The sequence below is a fragment of the Accipiter gentilis genome, chromosome 11, assembly GCF_929443795.1.
Source record: "Accipiter gentilis chromosome 11, bAccGen1.1, whole genome shotgun sequence".
NCBI classification, from domain to species: domain Eukaryota; kingdom Metazoa; phylum Chordata; class Aves; order Accipitriformes; family Accipitridae; genus Astur; species Astur gentilis.
The window spans coordinates 15,919,749-15,940,186 of NC_064890.1; the positions used below are offsets into that span (position 1 = coordinate 15,919,749).

The 20,438-nt window shown below is 38.0% G+C and overlaps 1 protein-coding gene across 4 annotated transcripts in view; it reads right to left on the reverse strand.

The window, feature by feature from the left end:
• Positions 1-20,438, reverse strand: part of COG5 (component of oligomeric golgi complex 5) — a 193,519-nt gene that overhangs the window by 15,645 nt on the left and 157,436 nt on the right. For all 4 annotated transcript variants that reach the window (XM_049814169.1, XM_049814170.1, XM_049814172.1 and 1 more), the window contains 4 exons: positions 11,066-11,176; positions 9,628-9,690; positions 8,715-8,818; positions 7,097-7,334 (listed from right to left, as the gene is read on the reverse strand). In XM_049814169.1, the coding sequence (XP_049670126.1) occupies positions 7,097-7,334; positions 8,715-8,818; positions 9,628-9,690; positions 11,066-11,176 (516 nt within the window). The remainder of the gene's footprint in view (positions 1-7,096; positions 7,335-8,714; positions 8,819-9,627; positions 9,691-11,065; positions 11,177-20,438) is intronic.

Consider the following 20,438-nt stretch of genomic DNA (forward strand, 5'->3'; position numbering starts at 1 on the left):
CCAAATTTTCTGCTCTAGGCTATAAACTGGCCCATTCTCTACAGCTGGGTGGGACCCCTGCCCTGTCCCCCTGTAACCCTCACAGCCTGAGGGCTAGGTCACCTCTCCCACATGCAGGTGCAAGGGGTACCTGTTTCTTGGGCCGAAGAGCACGTACAACCCAGCTCTGGAGTTCCTGAGCAAGCACGCTATGCACCAGGCAGTGCAAAAGGCATGCAAATGGGAAGCCAAGGTCCCCACGCTCGAGGAGGAGCTGTCAGCTGCTGTGCTGTGTGCTGAATTTGCCAGTGCAAGGGAGCGAGGTTGAGTTGTCCCCTCCAGGACAGGGGATTTCTGCAGGGAGGTGCTCCAACACCAAACTGCAACGAAGCTTAGAGCAAGTTCAGCATGTTGTTCCCCCAGATCCCCTGGGACACTTCTGAGCACATATGGGAGCCAAGAGGCTTGTCTGCTGCACAGGATCAAAAACAAGCAGCCAAAAAGAGGAGCTAATTAAGTAGGCTTCGCTGCATCATGATACAAGAACCCTACAGACCCTGAAAAACAAATGGGAGCAAGACTCTGATTTCTCCAGAGCTTCTTTTCAGGCATCAGTATTGGCTAGAGGCAGCTGGAAGTAACTGATATCCTGCAGGAGCTGGTGACCCAGCTCTGGTGGGAGCCATGGGCTTATAGCTGTGAAGAACCAGGGAGAAGATAATTCTTTTAGGTGCTTTAGAGAATTTGGTAACAGGCCACAAACTGCCAGTCTGACTTGTGCAAACAGAGATGCATGGATCAAACTGTACTCATGAGGGGAAAGAAATCCCAGCATAGCAAAATGTAATTTTGCTTAATAAGTTTTAAATGACTGTTTCACTCCTGAAACATAATATGATGTCATGAGACGTAAGTGAAACTTTCTACAGCTTAACCAATTCCTTATTAAAACAAATTTAAATTATTTCTCTTGAACATAATTGGCAGTTTCCATAAATCAATGTTTTTAGTCTTAGGAATAAGGAATAAAATTTACTTTGGAAAATTCTATTACTTCATCTTCAACCTTTATTCACTGTAGGAAATTATTAGTATTGCTAGAACTAGATAGATTTAATGGCAGCAGATGGTTGATTCGTGAAGTACTAGTTGCCAAAGAAAAAAATTGTTTTTAGCTTTGCAGCATACTATACCATCTCAAATTGACTCATGAAGAGTGGGAATGAGTGAAAACTAATCTGGTAAAAAAGTACATAAATGACAGAAACTTTTTTTTTTTTTTTTTAATTTACAACACTAGTCTGCTATGTGTTATAACCCAATCTCTCCAATAAAAACTATACTTTGTATTATAACTAAGATTGTTTTCTTCACTTGAATTTTAGCTATGTCTGAGCCCAGTGCTGTAGTGAGATGCTACAGCATCTTTGTGCTGCTACATTCACTTCTGCAGGCCCACTGAGCAGGGGTTTGTGTCTCTGCTGACCATTGGTGCCAGCCAGCATGGCTGGCCTGGGAGCGAGTGCCAGGGAGGAATCATTCAGCTGGAACAGCTGCTGTTTTTAAGGTGCTGGAATTGGGCAGAGGATTGAGCATATACATCACTTCTTGGTTCTGCTATCTGTCGTCACCTGAAGCTGCATCAACTCTTGATTCCTGCAGTGTATTTTTACTGTAGCAGCTTTTGCTATGATACACAGCTACAGTTTCCAAAGCACTTTGGTGAGCTTTTACAGGTCGCGTGATGTTTTTGGCTGTCTGCAAGCCAGTATTTGTATTGCGTGTGCAAGGCCTTTCATACAGTCATATCCTACAGGCTTCACATATGTACGGATGAGTAGTATTTTTTGTTTCTTTTCCAAATTTGGAACTGCAAATTTGAAAATTCAGATATCCAGGTTAAGTCAGTGATAAATCAGGTGTCCAAGCAGTAATTTGCAACCACAGAGGCTTGACTGACTAATGTGATATAATCATTAACACAGGATGCAAGACAAGCAGTAGGAAGTGCAAGTGCCTGCCAAAAAGCAAGTGGCAGCTAGATCAGAAGGAGGCCTAATGACTCTGCCTGGGTTTTTCTAAGTTTGTTCAAAACCCATTGCTTTTCCATGATTTATTCATGTTATTTTGCTATGCTTCACAGAACACAGTGGCCGACTCCTGCCCAACATATGCTTCTTCTCAATGATTCTTGCTCTCTAAGCCCAAAAAGGCTATATTATCTTTTCTTCTCATATGACCCTGACATAGCCCATGGCTAGGTGGTCAATTATCTGTTGAACTATTCACTGGCTAGCCATATTGTAAAAAATACATCACATGGCTGGCTTCTCTAATTGGATTATGTTCAGCAACCCAAGGGTGAAGTTAATACGTAGTCTAGATACAGATAATGCATATATATTGAAGAGTGCTTTGAAAAACCCCATAGTGAAGTTATTGTTTAGTGCCTATTGTGCTATTTTCAAGATCTCTCATTACTAAACAGCTGGTTTTTCAGCTGGAAAATCTTAACATTAAATTTTTAGCAATTACATTTCCTCCTCGCCAAGATGAATTCCGAGTTTTTAAATGTTAACTCAAAATGCTTTTTTCTAGCCATTCACCAGGAGAGAATGCTTTAACAAGCAAGGGAGCAGAAGAGCTCTGCACTGTTACACGAAAGAAGCTGGCCTTGAAGGGACGTGGAATTTGATTTCTCCCCCATGCAGCAATTCCAAAACGGTTTATGTTTAAGTAAATCCTTCAGCGGTAATACCTCCAAAATAACACACATCAGAAAATAATTTCTTTCTTCCAGTAAGATAGTTAGCATTAAACATTAAGTGCAGTTTAGCTTTAGTAGTTTCTGTCCTTGTGACTACAACTGTGATTACAGCAACCTGCTTCTCTCACTTCTTCATAAGAAACTAGAAAGGAAATTTTTTAGGAAAAATTCTAAGAAGCATTTTTACACTTGTATCACCATGTTTGATCAAACAAGCAAATCTGTTTAAATTTTTTAAAACCTAAATCCCTAATATTCTTGCCTTTCTAATGCCACATATTGAATCAAGAAAACTAGATTCTGACCATAGGGTAACCAGCAGATAGAAACATTTCTTCTGCACTAGAATTTAGCATTGTCAACTTCTACAGTAAAAACATTTTTCTAGGAAAATTCAGTAAAACCAAAACATTTTGCAGTAATTTATTGATAAAGACTTGAAGAGTTGGTGGGAGTGTTAACTATGCCCCATCAAAACTGTCTGAACACAGTACTGAACAATGCCAAAAACCCCAACTATAAATCACACCTAGATAAGAAATATATGAAGGTATATGTAGAATAGTATTAACTCAAACAGGACCAATAAAAATAGTTCACTCAACAAGGCTGAAAATAATCAGTCATGACATGAGATGGTGTTCTTGGCACAGACAGTGGCTCCTGCCTTATATGTCACTCCAGACATACACCTGTACTATGAAAAGATGGGAAATCATGTCATGCTTTCATGCCATGAAGCATAAATACTACTTAGTCTTTGCAATTTCTAGACTACTTATTTCAATGTAGTTGTGATTTGTAGTTGCTATTAATAAACAATTATTTTCCTGCATCAGCCTACAAACTTGATGTAGCAGACTACTAATTTCCATGCCAAATATTACTGTAGATTCCTCATTTATTCTAAATAAATTTCTCAACTGATTGTGCTTGTATTTCATTCTTTGCTGCATTGTCCAGCACTTCCATCAGGTTTTAGGAAGGCCTGAACTACAAGCCACCAGTCCTAAAGTGCGCCTAAGTGTTAAGTGCTGTAACAACTCTGAATACCAAGCAAGTTAAAAGGCCCTAGGAGAAGAACTGGTACTCCCCAGAAACATAAATGTTGAAAAACCATCAGAGCTTGTTGGCTTGCTTGCCTCTGGGAGAACATTTTTTTCAGTCTGACTAGTACGGAATTAAAAAGTAAAATTTGGTATCACATACATGAATACTGAATTATGGTCACCTTAAAAATACAAAACCAAATGAAAACAAGCTGATGCAGGAATTTATAGGAGTGAACTGAAAAGTAATCTTGTGCAATTGCCTGCATAAAAACTGAGAGCATGAAAAGAAGTGAATTCAGCCTATAGACTAGAAATAGTTTAAACAGTGAGAGTCCCAAGGAACAGCACAGTATGTGATAACAACCTTGCAGCAGTGCAGACATTTTCTAGGGCTTAAAATGTTTCTATGTTCCTGTAAGCACTGATCTTCGTGAAATCTTATTAATGATATTCAGGCATGTTTCAAGCCTGTCATACCTCTGTTCACAGCTGCCACACTGGCACACACCTAGTCTCACCACTGAAATATTTGTAATGCACAAGATAGCAAAATGCAGTACTGACACGGGAAACAGGGGAAGACAGAGAATTCAGCAGAATTACAGCAATAACTCCTAGCTGTGTAAGTAGCTAAGCCTTACTCAGGAAAATTGGCTATTGTGCACCTCCCTGAACCCAGTTCTGAATGAAGAGAACTTGAAGCCTCAGTCTTCCCCCTTCTATGTAGACACCTGTTGTTTGGAGGCAACTTACCAGTAAAAACCGTTTCCAGTGCAAAAATTTTCAAATCTGACCCTCAGCCAAAGCTATTCTGCTGAGTATAAGGGAGCTGTAACTCTGAGTGCCTTGAAAGAAATGTGCACAAGCACATGAGATACCCAAAATCTGATGCAACCCGAGATTATTTGATTTACTGCATGCGTATTTATAATAGGACCTCAAATTAATCAAAGTTTCTAGACAGAGTTCTGCCCAGGTCTTTTGCTTGCAAGTAACCCCAAAACACCAAAAGGGGTTTTAGATCTCAAAAGCCAGTTTTAAGCAGGAACATGTAACCCTTTTTGAATACAGAAAATTCAAAATTACTCTACAAGACAGAGCACAAGTAAAATCAGTTTATAAACAAACCTCCTCCTACACACAAAGTGTCTTTCCAGGCAGGTCCTTTCCTTGGGGTTTAGCTTTAGTCCCACAATGCAGTGACTTTCTGGGACCGAAAAAAACCCTGCACACAGCATTTATGGCCATTTGGAAAAGTTCATCCTTTCCATCAAGCCAGCAGCCCACCTAAATACCTGCTCCCTGCTCTCCTCAGCCCAAAGCAGCAGCAACCTCCCCTTCTCTTTGGAGGAATCAAGTCTTTTCCTTGACAAAGCCACGTGCCATGGGAATGGGAGCATGGAATTGAAACAAGTCCTGTTCAGGATTACAGCCACATTTCAGTGAAAGTGCCCAAGCCTCCTGGCTGGGTCAGAGCAACTACAAGCTCCCCAGTGGGGCTACCAGGAGATGGCGTCATGGCCACATGCCCAAAACCCACCAGGTTTTCGGGAGGGGTAGACACACCCCGAAAACATAGATATAAAGCAGCCTCCACATATAAAATGTTTTGGTCCTTCTTCTGTTATTCTGAGCAACAGGATATAGAGTCCAGGCCATTCTAGACACTACAGCCCCTGTGCAGCCTGGGATGCCCTAAGGAGCTCTATGAAGAGATGCTCAAAGGCACAGTGTGAGCGCTGAGGTGGCTGTATGGGGCTGGTTGGACCCAGGCAGTTCTGGTCTTAAGCCCACTTTTAAACAAGCCAAAAACATGGTGCAATGTGAAAATGAGAAAAACACAAGGCAGCCCCCAGATGTAGCAACAGCTGAAGGCAGAGACAAGAATGAATTCAAAACCTACTTTTTTTCTTCTACAGTACAAAAGAAGAGAAATCAGAACATTTATCTTCACACAGTTGTCTGTTCAGGAGTTACACTCAGCACAGTGGGGAAGAACATGCAAATCCCCTTACACTCAGATGAAAACATACCTTCATTTTTCACTTATAAGGCAGCCCATGTTAGAATGAGAAAAAAAAGTGTTTAAAAATGATAAATGAGTGATATTTTTAGTATTATTATAATAGCTGCTTAGATGAGATGCTCTTTACTGTAGAATTAGGTGAAGATATTTCCCAAATTTATATGACTTACTTTAGTACTGCAGTATAAATTACAAAAATTTTCTATATTCCTTCCAGAGGAAGAGTCAAGCATCCTTTTTTTTCCTCCAATTTCATGACATTGTCTTCAAAATAAAGAAGGGAACAGAACCTTCTCACCTAAAGCAATTGAAAACTTCCCCTTAACTTCTGCGGTTAAATGCTGATTTGCTACTTTTGAGTAATGAATAAAAAAACTTTACTCAGGAGCATGTAACTCACAGGCAAACAATACGAAGCAGCCACAAGCAGAAGCAGAGATGGCAGTGATTTCTCCCTCCCTGCCTTCCTCTCCTACCTCAGTTACCTACCAGCCAAAAGCAGCACTTGGTATAAAAACAGCTGGTGCCAATTCCCTTTTCCACTTGGATAATAATAACCAGAACCCTCAGACCAATCTAATGCAAGCCTGTATTCTTTGGCAAGTTAATCACACAGTGTTACTATTAACGAATTAAATTTGAATATAGTAGATAAGCAGACAGGTAGTGGATATTAATCTGGCGATTTGTTTTGTGTTTTAGTCCAGTATATGAGCTAGGTAAAGCTGAGAGGCAGATAAGTTGATCAGGTCATGAACAGAATCCCACAAGAAAACTCTCTTCTGTTACCAAAAGGGCAGTTCTTCCACAGGATATTGGTATTTCTTTAGCTTGTTTCCTACACTGGAAGGCAGCTGAGTTAGCAATTAACTACTGTAAGCACTGTGATATATAAAGTGATTAAGAAAGCGACACATTCTGTTAGAAGAGAGAGAAAGAATGAAGTGAATGAATGGTGGCAAATGATGGACATACTGAAGAGATCAGACAAGCTGGATAAAATGTCAAGACACAGCTGAATTTAAATGCAACAGTCACTTGATAGGAAGCTGTCAGACCTCCCTGAATCTGCCTTATGGTGACGAGGGATCTTCAACTACATAGTGGATGCATTTCTCAGGATACAGGATCTCATCAGAGAGGATGTTTAGAACTGGAATGAACCAATCTCTACAACTGCCTGTTTATACTTTGATGGGGACAAAAATATTGATAATTTTCAGTGAATACAGTGAAGTAACAGTAAAAAGCAGAAATCAGCATTAAGGGTACCTGTGCAAAATCCGCTGCAAGCCTCATCTTCCCACCTTCACCAAGGGGCCTTATTAGACTGGCATTGCGAATGAAAAGTTCAATTGCTCTTTGAGCCATGGCTTCAGTGTTATCAAAGACAAAGTCAAAACACTCAAAATGTCTGAAGTAGTCGCTCATGACTCTTGCTATAAAACCCTGTAGTTCTTTCATGTACAGAGAACAAGGGACATCTGGTTTTCCTGAGCTGGATAATGATCTGAAAAAAAAAAGAAAAGAAAAAAGAAATGGGGACAGCCAAATTCATCTTTAAAACACAACCAAAAACTACTGGATTCTTTTTAATTTTTTCCTACCCCATGAAGTCATGGCATGAATTGTAGCATCTCATTTCTACTCAGAATAAAGAGCATGTAGTGCTCTCTGAAACTGTAGTAAAAAATTATCTCTTTATCAGCCATTCCCATCCTAACAAGAAAAAGGAAATCACCCCACTCCTACCCGACTTGCAGAGCCTCCACCAGTTTGGAGCCTAAACCTCAAATCCAGCCCCTAAATTTAAATGTCCCAGTTATTGATTTGAAACTCTATTAATGGATCAGAAAATAAAAACACATGTTACAGGGTTTCCAGTTTAGCCTATCCCAAACCTGTTCTCTGTACAGAAAGTTTCCTAGATTCCTCCAAACCCAGGATTAAGAAGTCAACCTAATTATCACAGAAGCAGCACAGAAGCTACAGGACACAGAAATCAATCACCTTTCTCTTTCTTTGAATCACAGTCAGGCAAAAGAGTTCTTTGAAACTCAGGAACCTGAGCATATTGGCTGTCTAACAAAACAGCCTTTGGCTGGAATTGGTTTATACACCTAGAGAGGTATTTTGCTAGTGGTGGCAAACAAAAGATGGAGAGGGTAAAATATTGTTTAAAAAAAAAAAAGTCAAAAGGAAAATTTAAAACCCCTCTGAAAATATACTATTTTCAGTGAATTTCCAAGACAGAAAACAAGACATCTGATGATGTTATAAGCAATGTCAGAACAGAGATAACAACCAAAATACTGCTCAGGAAGGAAGACTCAATTATAGATAGGACTCAAGATCTCTGCAGATAAAGAATACTGGAAATTTTAATTAAAATGCTATGGGAAAATAGCATAATACACTAAATCTGAGCTTTCAATAAAAAAGATTTTTTGAACCATTTAATATTCAATACTACTTCAGAAAAATTTATGTGTAATTTTGAATCAGAGGTTATATGCTTTATTTTAAGAAACAAGAATATTGACAGTTCTGAAGACTGCCTGCAAAAACTATGTTCTGAAAGCAAAAGGTTTTTTTTTAAAGCACAAAAATGGCCTCTGCTTGGTTTTATTTTTCTATTTAAAATTAATTTTACTCAACAGATATGCAAAAAAATGGAGGGAGGAGGGGAAGAAGACAGATGCTACCTGATTAATTGGTTTCAATAGATAGGTGTAATTCTGCTTTCTGTGTTCATTGACCATAAAGCATTGCCCTCCCCTTACCAAACACACGCTGTTGCTCCAAGGAAATTGTGGCAATACCAATCTATTATGCATATGCAGGATGTCTTACTAAAGCAACAGTAAATTTAAAAAATTTTTCTAGTTACCCAGAAAAATCTTCCTGGTGCATAGTGATGATAATAGCTTCTACTGAATCTCCTACAGAGTTCAGTAACGGTTGAACAGCACTACCCATTAGATCATGGACTGCCTAAAATAGAATAAGAAAAAGGCAGAAGTAAGGAAACAGAAACTAGAAGCATTTGCATTTTGACACCTCAAAAATATCTCAGTTCATTTCAACAGTGCTTTTTATTATTCTGCACTAGGAACTGCTAAATAGAAGGGCAAAAGCCTAGTATAACATTTCTCTTTAATTGATTTTACCGGTAAAGTACAGAAATAGGGCTGTTTACTACTTCTATGTAAAGCCTTGCTTCAAAAAGGTGCACAATGATCTGGCATTCCTCGTTTGTAAGCATACATGTTTTGGTGCACACACTTCGTTCAGCTGCTCCCTCCCCAGACACGTAAGCTACCCTTCATTCCTCTGCGCACAACCCCTCCCAGATTAGTGCACAGCAGGATGGATGTGGATAGCTGTCATCCACAGAGGGCTGCATGGCCATCCACATCACCCCCTGGAAAAGCACCAGGTAGCATAAAAATCATAATCTTATGTGTGTGTCGGGGCGGGGGGGCAAGGAGGTGATGAAGGATCCAGTTATTGCTGCGTGAACGGTGCAGAGAAAGACATTTATTTTCACGGTCAGATGACATCTGAGTTCCGACCATTATGAGAATATTCTTGAATACAAATGCTACTCAAGCAGTGATTTGGCACATGCAACATATATATAGCTGCAGATACAACAAAATGTATGTTTCAGAATATTTATATACCTTTTCACTAACATACACTGACACAAAATAATACCTAGTAAAATAAGTGCCCATTTTAAGTGTAACAAACAAAACAAAGCTCAGCCCTACCTCTGCAGCATATGGTCATTCAATTACCTTTAAGGCAGTTGTGACTGTTTGCTCAGCAGTTGCTGGAAATGAGCTCTGATTGGTAATGACCTAAAAATTTTGAAGTAATTGTTAATAGTCAACATTCAACAAATTATTAGAATCCCTAATATTTAATTTCATTTTAAAACATACTGAGTTATCCTTAGTAATGAGTGGTTTACATAGGAATAGATAACTATGAAATGTGTTTTATATAGACAGAATTTTCAATGCACCAGTATCAGTCCTTTGCTCTCAAATTTCCTATGGACTCTGCTTCTGCCTTGGCAAAGATATTATTCAACTGAGTTCAACTGAAATTTAGCTGAAGTGTTAACAGAATCAGAATAAGAGTAAGTGGTGTATTCTCCCACTGCTAAGTATAGAATTTATGGAGAACTATACAAGCAGCTCTATAGCAAATAGTTGAAAGAATGGTTGTTCTTTCTCAGTATTATGACTACTATAATACTACATAATAAATAGCTGTTTATGTACAGCTACAACAATATTAGAATTGAAAGTCAAGGAATGATCTGAAGGAATATTCTACCAATTTCCTTACAGTTATGAACATCCTATACAATAGTGTTTTTAAGCCAGATAAGTACTGAACTCAAAGACTGAATCATATGAGATCTCCCTCCAACACTAAGGCACATGAGGTTCATTACTAAATACATCAGAGAAAGCAGACTTAAAAGTTGATCTGCCATCTGTTTGCAAAATCTAAGCAAATTTTATAGGCTTTTTAGCATTTTTTAACATTCCTGAAACATATCCACAGTCAGGAGTACTCATGATCTTTTTTCTAATCAGGCTAGGATTTAAACACGATTAACTACAAGTACCACTATATCTGTTTTAATTTACAGAGACTGTATAACCATTGGCATCACTAAGCCAGTAAACTGGAATTACTCATAACTGTGCTTAATGCTGAAAATATTTCCAGGCCAGGCTTTAGTCACAGCAACAATGCATGGAGATATTTGTGAGGTGCTGCTTTTCTTCATTTCACCCTTTCCTTCCCCTTTGCACTGTGGCCACAACCGTGGGAAAGCAGTGAGGGTCTTCTGAGAAAGATAAACTTGGGTTGGAAAGGATGCAGACAAGGGCTATCAGACTGACCAGTACAAAGACAGAGCTTACTTGATAAGCAAAACCAGAGAGTTCAATTGTTTAGGCTCACAGAACAATGGATGTGAGATGTGATTATTCTCTATAAACACATCTTTCACTCCCCTTCTAATATTCACAGTTTGTCACACAGTGGTGCTTACAAGGGCCAGCCAAGTCTCAGAGTTGTACAAATGCATAGCAAGGTGCAGCTCTTAACCCCAAATTGGGCTGTATTTGTCAATTCTCAGCTAATGGGAGAACATCCATACAACAGAACAAAGAAGTTAACACGGCAAGAAGAGAAATACCAAAGGAAGCCTACCTTCAGAACTGATTGGTGCAGTTTGTATAGTGAATTAACTACAGCCACATTCCTCCTCTGTCCCTCTGTGAGCGGTCCAATCACCTGGCTGGCATCTCCTTGAGTAGACAGCTGCAGTGATTGCAGAAATTATTAAAAGAGTATATCTTTAAACAGTGCATCACCACAAAATTATAATTAACTACACTTAGACCACAGCAGAAAGCCATAGGTGTTCAGTACCAATGTTCTTCCATTTTATCTTCATTCATATGAGTCCCATCTCGAGATAATACAAACTGAACAACAGCAACTGTGAGAGACTGCTGTCTCGGCTCCAAAACCACAGCACTCAGACCCAGCTCTCTTGGAGATACCTAGTCCCAGCATAACTTCAATTTTGTAGTCTAGGAGTCAGATGAAGTCACCTGCCTGAGGATGCAGTATAAAATAGCAGCAGCAGAACTGAAAAGGGTATGCTTTTCTGTATACTCAGTCCTCACTTCTCTGACAAGCGTTCAAGCCTCTCCTTAAAAACTCTATTTCTTCAAATAGATGGCTTACAGCTTTGTACATATTAGTGGCTTGTAAATGAAAAGGAAAATGGAACTGCAAGGACCAAAATGGCTAGTCCTGTCATTAAAAAGTGTTCTATCCAAGAATCTTTCAGCAAAAATTAAAAAAAAAATATTTCTTCATATTTAAACTCCACAAAGCATGCATTTTTTATCATTACCACAGAAATCAAAGTTCCAGGGTGATACATAAATAGCAATTAACTACAGAACAGTCCCATAAGGATACCATGCATATGTTTATAATTTAAAATAAAATAAATTGTAATTGGGAAACAAACAGTAATTTTTTTGAGCACTGAAAGCTGCAGTAATACAAAGAACTGACAAAAGACTATGTGAATTCTAAAAGAAGTACATCTAAATATTACAGGAAGAATAGCTATTAATAGAAGGCTTTACTGAGATATAATTATCTGACCAGTTATCCATATTTCAGGATACAAAATTATCCGCCAGGAAACTCATGAAGATGCCTAGTTCCAAAAGTCTTTCTGTAAAAATATATTCAACTCATTGAACAAGTCATCAAGAGACTTTTATGAAGTGCATCTTTAAACACAGTTTTAGGTCCTACAGAAAGCTCCTAAACTGAAACTGAATACACAGTAACAATTGTTTAAGAACAAAAGGAACAAACATAACATGAAAATTTTTATTTATGGGAAACAGTAAATTTTTACTAGTGAAAGACTATTCCTGTACCTCCCATAGCTTCCACTCAGCATAAACACAGACAGCATGCAAGCAAAGTTATCTAGTATTTACCAGCACTGCTAATAATTAAGTTTTAGACAAGTTCTTGCAAGCACACAGGAACTCAACCTTACAGCACTATGGTGACAATATCAGTTCATTTCCCATTCTTCAAATTTAGGGATTATTTCAGGATAAATACGTTTCTGAGACCTTTGCAGAGGGAAAAAATCTTTTCCAATGTATCTTCAATTATTTGACACCAGAATGCATCTTTAGACTAGCTGACAAATGTAACATCTCAGCATCTTTCTGCCTTCCTGATGAGAACCACCATGTGAGCTACATACATCTGTTTCCTTCCTGATATTTCTATTTGACAGATCTGATTGGTTTTATGAATTCTGCTTCTCATGCTTACAGCTTCACAGATTAGTAACAGAACAGCTGTGCAGAGAAACACCCTGTCCACCCAGCTGACCACCTCCTAGACCCCAATAACCTTTTTCTCCCCACACCTTTTTTAAGCACTGTACAGACTATTCAATTGGGTTTTTTGCGCATTTACAACCATTAAAGACACTACTAAGTAACATTTTACATCCTAGTCACTTAAATTTCAGTTCCTCAGAGTCTATTGTAAAGGTTTCAGAATTTCTTTTTCTTAGACATTATGAAATCATTAGACCGTGTCTCTTCCACTGGTGAAAAAGCTTAATAAGCAAAACCGTTAACAAGTACAAACATAACCCTTCTGCAGCAACAAGCAACTCTTGCAGTCAGAAATAGTGCATGACAACCTCACAGGCCAAGTCTAAAAATGCCTTAAAAGCAAACAACCTTTCTAAAATTGTTTACCATATTAAATTCCCTTAAATTAATCAGTTAGAACTTTGACAGCTAGATGTGTTGATCCCTTGTGTATCTTAAAATAAAATCATTGGTGTAAAACAAAGAGGCTTGGAAAACTCAACTCTTGTAACTAGCAGTAGGAACTGGGCAGCCCAGGGCTTCCTAGGACTGCTTGTCCTGAAGGTGTGCTATGGGAACACCTGGCACCTACATGGGTAGGTGTGCCCTACCATCAGGGAATACCTGGTACCTACATGGGTAGGTGTGCCCTACCATCATGGGAACACCTGGCACCTACATGGGTAGGTGTGCCCTACCATCTACAGCAGAAGTCTCAGGTGCTTGTTCCCATCTCTTGCTGTCACCACAATGATTTCTATGACCTTGCTTTGATGCAAGAAGATTCTGCGCTGACTCTGTCCAACATGTTTCGTGTACATACACTTTGTCACTGGCATGTATCTGGATTTCAGGTAGTTTATCATTATTCCAATATTCCAATGCCTCAGACTGAATTCTTGACACCCCTAATATCCATTGTACAGTCACGCATCCATGTAGGAAAATGCCATCGTGTCTCCCCAGTTCCAACAAACCACGCTTATGGCCCATTTACTGTAGGCACAAATAATCCCTCAATTTATTTTCCATCATACCAGGTTTTATGAATGATTCACATTCATCACTCATTTATATAGCAAGTACTTTTGAAGTTCTGTGCTGGACACAGCTTATGCAATTAAGCCCAGTGGTAATGTAACTCTTCCTGTATTATCTGCCCACTGGGGACTGCACTATGTAAATAGGTTAAGTCAGATAAGTGTGAAGCCTAGCCACATCCACTCAGCTGAGAGACACAGTCCAAGGGCCTTCTTTTTGATGAGGGCACTAGAGACAAAATCTGGTACCTTTTTAATCAGATTTATCCAGAAATGCAGAAGGCCAGGAGGGTGAATTTATGCTAAGCAGCGATAAGGAGTACAAAAGGGGTGACTTCATTCCAAATCAGAATCTATTTTGGAAAAGAAACAACTAAAAGACAAAGTGTAGCTTAAGGACCAGACCCCATCTCCAGGGAACCATCAGTCACTCTGGGAGTTAGTCTGGCTTGAGCCTGCTAGGTAAAAAGGAAACAAAGGAAAAGAAACCCTGCTGAAGCCAGACCTGAATGAGCAGTAACAACATGGACTGTAACTGTTGCACTTTTCTATATGTTTTTAAGTATAGCAATTGATTTCTTATGCTCTTCACTTTAGTTGGATAAACTGTTTCTGCTTTTACCTCAAAGCCTGTGTACTATTTACAGCAATTTCATGGGCACTAGCAAAGCACAGGCACCCCATTCCCTGGCAAGCAGAAATTCTACAACGGATGACATGTCAGTAGGAGCTCCCTTTGCCAACATGAGCTACCAGCACACTGGCAACCTGAGATGCTAGTGAGGAAGAGAGGAGTGAGGCAGTGAACATTATCCAGGACTTTTGTATCCAGGCACTAGGACAAGGGCTGTGTCTTGTGGTACTTTCAAGAATGTGAATGTGAGCTTCTGTCCCATGCAGCATTTCAAGAAAACTCAAAGGGCAGCTGTTAAACTAAAATGAGAAAGAAACACTGGAGGTACTGCCTTTCTGACATTCTCTAAGGTAGGAGGTTGAAATTTGCAGGTTCAATCAAGTAGCTAACTAGCTGGAGGAAGCTGCCTGGACTTTTTTTAAAAATCTGATTCAACAGAACCTGAGGACTAGGTAGTGATTGGGTAGTTAATTGAACAAGAAAGGACACTTGTAGAAGCTGATACACAAAAAATGTGTTACAAAGAGGAACAAGCTGACTGAAGGCCATCTGACTTGCTTCGGCCTGACATGCTCAAGAAACTGTAAGCCATGACTGGCACTGTGCTCTCCCCAAATTCAGAAGTCCTTCTGGAAAGTAGGTTCTTTTTGTTTGTATCCTTCAGTACACTAATGTGGTTACGCTGCTTCACCTGCAGAGATTGCAGGTGCCTCATATTGGGTCAGTAAGTTGCCCAATGCAGAAAATTTCAGGAATGATTCACCTAACCATGTGCAGGAAATCACAAAGTAGAGAAATAAGCACTTCTAACAAGTAATTAATCTAGCCTATTTTAGAGAGCCTTCTTTAGGGACAGAGTAAAGGCAGCCTGTATGCACCTATTTCCCTCCACTAACTATGAAGGGAATCTAAAGCAGTACTACAGATACATACAGGTAGCCGTACTGCTATACTGCCCGAAGTCAATGTCAGATGAATTCTCACCCTGTAAATGTATTTGTACCCCTCTGCATAGATCTGCTTTGAAAATATGTCTTGGAAATAACTACATCAAATGTTCTGGATTTTACACTTTTCTATGTTTAATACCTGAGAACAGACGTGAAATTTGACAGCATGGATTCGATCTCATGTGTTGAGACACGTTGCTATGATAAGATTACTTTGGGTTTAAATTCTTGTTTTCACCGTGAAATGCAGTGAATATAGAATTTAGATTAGGACGTGAATCAAATCATCAGTTCTTCCTCAGGTTATAAAAAAAATGCTAACTGAGTTTGTCTTTTTCTTGTAGAAAACAGACTATTGATACATCTTTTCCTATAACTTGTTAGTCTTTCAAAGTGACTAACTTCCCCTGTTTCAACAGGTGGCAGCTCAGAAGAGGCACTGATTTGTGAGCTGGTTTGCTACCATTCCCTTCACAGACTAAACATTCTGTGAAAAAGCTGTTTCACACTAAGTAATTAAGATCTTGTGTGCATCCTTTTTGACAGTTCGGGAAAACTCCATTTATTTGATTCCTCTAAACAGCCTCAGCAAACCTACTCTCTTAAGACCAGGAAACAGCATCATAATTCAGGAGGAGTACGGAAAAGATCTTAAATCAAAGTAAGACAAAAGTAGTGCCTCTCAACAAAGCATTTGATCTAACTCTAGGATCATGAGACTAATATGTTTTGATAGCACAAATTGAACTCCAATTGTCAAGCTGACATTTTCAAGAATAAATACATTCCTAATACAGGCAGCTGATGTGGCCATACCTCTGGCAGAAAGCAATCAATCCATCTGGTACTTGGCCTCCTGCCTGATCATAACAACTTATTATAAAGCACAGAATCCATTTACAGAGTTTCTGAGTCAATAGGCCTTGGCCCTGGGATTTCTCCCACAAGCTACAAATAATTGGGATGATTTACTATTAGGTTTAATGTCTTCCATACGGCAGAAAGAGCCTTTTACAATCTCTTTCCACCTAAGAAACACAAAAGTTTACTAGAATCAGTTTGCTACTTTTTATAAAAATATGAGACCATTTAGCAGAAAAGTACATAACAATCTGAACTCCACTAGCTATGCCACCTAATATGTTAGCTTCTTAAGACAATCTGCAAAAAGAGACATAATTTAGAGGTTCTAAGTGTAAGATCTGAATGAATGTGTCAGGGCAAATAAGGTCCTTGACTGATGAAGATAAATTGAATGTTCTGCTTTAAAAAAAAAAATCAACTAAAATTTAAGAATAAATCATAAATAAGAATTCATGTTTTTGGAACGACTTCAGATTTTTCAAAGAAGAAGAAATATTTCAAGACATGAAGAAAGGAATAAGCTGAGAGTTCAGGCAATAACTTAAAAGGTACATAAAAACATTTATATTGCACCCTCAGGACATTCTTGTAGCTTCCAGAGTATCATCTTTTTTTTAATTTATTTTTTTTTTTTAGCTTCCTCAGAAAAATGAAGATTTTATATTCTAGGAATATAGAAAAGGAGCTCTATGGTGAAGGCATTCATAATCTTATAGAAAACACAATCATTACTTTGGGAAGAAAAAATTGAAGGGACTGCTAAGTTCTTGACGAAGAAAAAAGATTGAACATCATGCTCATACTGTTCATGCTAGAACAGCAGCAATCATCAAACCATTCCCTTGGGGGTATTTTTGTTTTGTTTTGTTTTTTTCCTTAATATTTTCAAAAGCGGAAGAAATGGAAGGAAAACAGCAAATGGTCTTTCTGTAACAGATAAGACAGGATTTATCTCTAAGTCTTTGAATCATCTGCGAAGAAAAGCACTGTTCAAATAATCAAAAGTGAGTAATGGTTCATGATCCTTAAATAATGAGATGCTTTAAAACAACTCCGCTATCAGAAAGCACCTAAAACCAGTTCCCCTAAGGAATCTCAGAGAATGCTAAACCTGAAGCACTCAGAATAATTCCTCAGTTTCCGAAAATTATGCCTCTTGTATTTGACATTTTTTCAGACTCAGGTTTATCTGGCTAGCCCAAGTCAGAGGAGGATTTCAAGGACAATGTGTGTTGATCCTGATACCTCTGACTGTAACAGTTTACTGAATTTTTCATGCTTGCCAAATTAATGACTGAATGATTAATCATATTTTGTATGTCATCCCAATAGCTCTTGGTCCCAACCAACTACTGAGAATGCATCTCCAGAGGTGAAGAGCAGACATTCATCCCCAAGACATGTGAGGCCAGTCCAACATGGTAGGGTGATATTCACCTACACGTAAAAAATATAATCAACTTAATTACCATCTGCCTTTTTTGGTATCAAGTCCAGGTGTTAATTGAGATTAGAATACTTCTAGCCTGCAGAAAGTTATAAATGAGCTTTACATTGTCCAACTCTCATTAGAGTTGTTCCAAAATTGAAAAATTCCAAAGTCTTTACCATATCAACATACATATAACCAAATTAATTTCTGAATAATAGAATCTAATTTGGTATGAACTAACTTGGAGCGCACTGTAAGAAAATACTGTAAGGATTGTACAGTCTTGCTCTTTTTCTACCTGTTAGCAAAATTACATGCTAGATCTAAAAAAGTCTTTTAACCACTTTCCCAGCAAGATAAAATGAAGTACATAGTACTCTCAAAACCAGCCTTTTATGCTTGGATGATTTTTCCTGGAGTTTAGCCAGTATCTCTTTAAAAAAAAAAAAAAAAAATCACACATTTGTTATGTGAGTCACGATCTAATCAGCAAAAGACAACATGAGAATGAAGAAAATGTTTCATGAAGTTGTTTTTTAATGCAACTTTCTCCTCTAGATTTTTCATTCAATTTTTAAAATTTTAAATGCTTTTTTAAGTGACTTACGAGCTAGGTATTTCTATGTATTCTCTGACCAATATAAGTAGCTTCCTAATGACTGTTTTAACAAAACACTTCTGATCTTTCCATCAAAAAAAAAAAAAAAATTACAAAACCTTAGCTGACTTCTGATTATTTTTAAATCAGACCTACTGCCATCTTTAGCTTTTATTACTGTACAGTGAAACAGTAATTATTCTGAAATTATTTTAGCATATAATAGCCTCCCACACATTCTATTTAAATACCTATTAATGAATTCCCTTAATGTGCCAAATATTCAATTCATATTTTTGGGTTCTCATTTAAATAGCATAGATACAAGTTTTTCAATGACAGTAACACCATGTCTTCAAGGTACTGGTAGAATACAATTAATTCCTGTATGTCGAAAAGAATTGGAGAAAATATAATCTTTCACATTACTTACACCATTGTAACTGACCCATTATTTACAGAAAACCTTTCCCAAAGCCTCATTTCACTACTGTTCTTGATGATTTGTGAGCTTACTACACTTCATACTTCCATCTGAAGTTCACAATATTCGACATTTAGACAGGAGGACTAGATATACTTCCCTGGAACTGTCAGACAAATCTCATTGTTGGAATATGTCCTGAATAGTGATTCACCTGCAAATGAAAGCTCACAATTCAATATAACACCATCTAATACGAGACATGGATGAATTCTTATAAGATCACATAATAAAAAAGGCAATCACTTCATGTCATTACAATAAGAATTCATTATGCTTTTTAATTCAAAACCATCACAGGCCTCATAAATTTGCTGGAGTTAAAATCTGGTGCCAAAATTCTAGTGCATGAACAGTATTTTCCCTTCACTGGAAGAATTTGATTCCAGAAATCTTTTCTCCCTCCCTCTCCACCCTGTTCTCCCCTACTTCATTGAATTATTCAGCTAGTTACATTTAGCTATGTCAGATAAGAGGATGGGTGGACAAAAAACCAACACAGATACCCCAAACCACATACCTATGTCAGTAAACATCAGTAAACATCCTAATAGAGATGCAGCTCACATTCATCTTCCTGATACTATAGCATATTTCGTTTGGGAAACTTGTATAAATTAAATGACTAAAACAATGTTTTTTGGTGTAAGGTACATTCCTCCTTAGGAATACATATGACTAAAGCCGACCCAACAATGCTTTCCTCCATAAATGAGGTTTTAATTTTTTTCATTTCCCTAGAAGAAACCAGAATTATAGCCCTCCTAGATCAGTATCTTTTCTTCTTGCAACACACTATGGATATTTTTCATTGCCACTAGGCAGACAGGGGCACAATCAATAGATAACTTGTTTAGTCCCACCTCTCTCTGCCTTTTCCTAGTCAACCACTAAGTATAGATTGAAAGGTTCAGAAAAATTTTTTATCTCCGTGAATACTCAGAGAAAACTAAGAACCAATCCTTCTCATCCAACTGTTTTATCATTGCAATTTTTAAACTTTTAAATCCTATCTTCCTTTCCATTTCTGCTTTTCTTAACAATTTCACTCATGGAGCCAAGACACTCCAATATAGTCTCCAGATCAGTTATAACACACTTAGCCTTTTAGATTCTGGACAAAAATATGCCATTCATATTGCTTATCATCTAAATAACCAACTGAAAACAGCTTATTTAAATCTTCATTCCCCTGATCAAGCATGACAGACACTTTTTCTTCTACAAATGACATTACAAAAATTCCTTGTAAAGATGCTGTCTCTTTCTCAGCTCAGTTTGAGATGAATTAATTGTTGTTTTTCTATTCCACCCGGCATTCTAGCATTTTCTTTCCTCATTCTCTTTATTGCAACAAGGTTTACAAACCAAGCAGAAGCATTAACAAATTTGAGATTGTTTTTAAACAGTAAAATATAAACTAAGATCAGAGCACATTTAATTGTAATCTCAGGAAGACAGATCCTGGAAGATTTGTGAAGCCATGGCATGATAGAATTATGCTTTCAAAACTACATCACCAAAACCAAACAGCAGACTATTTTCTATTGACTATCATATATCAGATGCACCATAAACATACAAAGAAAGAAGTCATGAAAAAAATCAAGACTCATCTGGACAACATCACAAAGAGTTATGATGATGAGA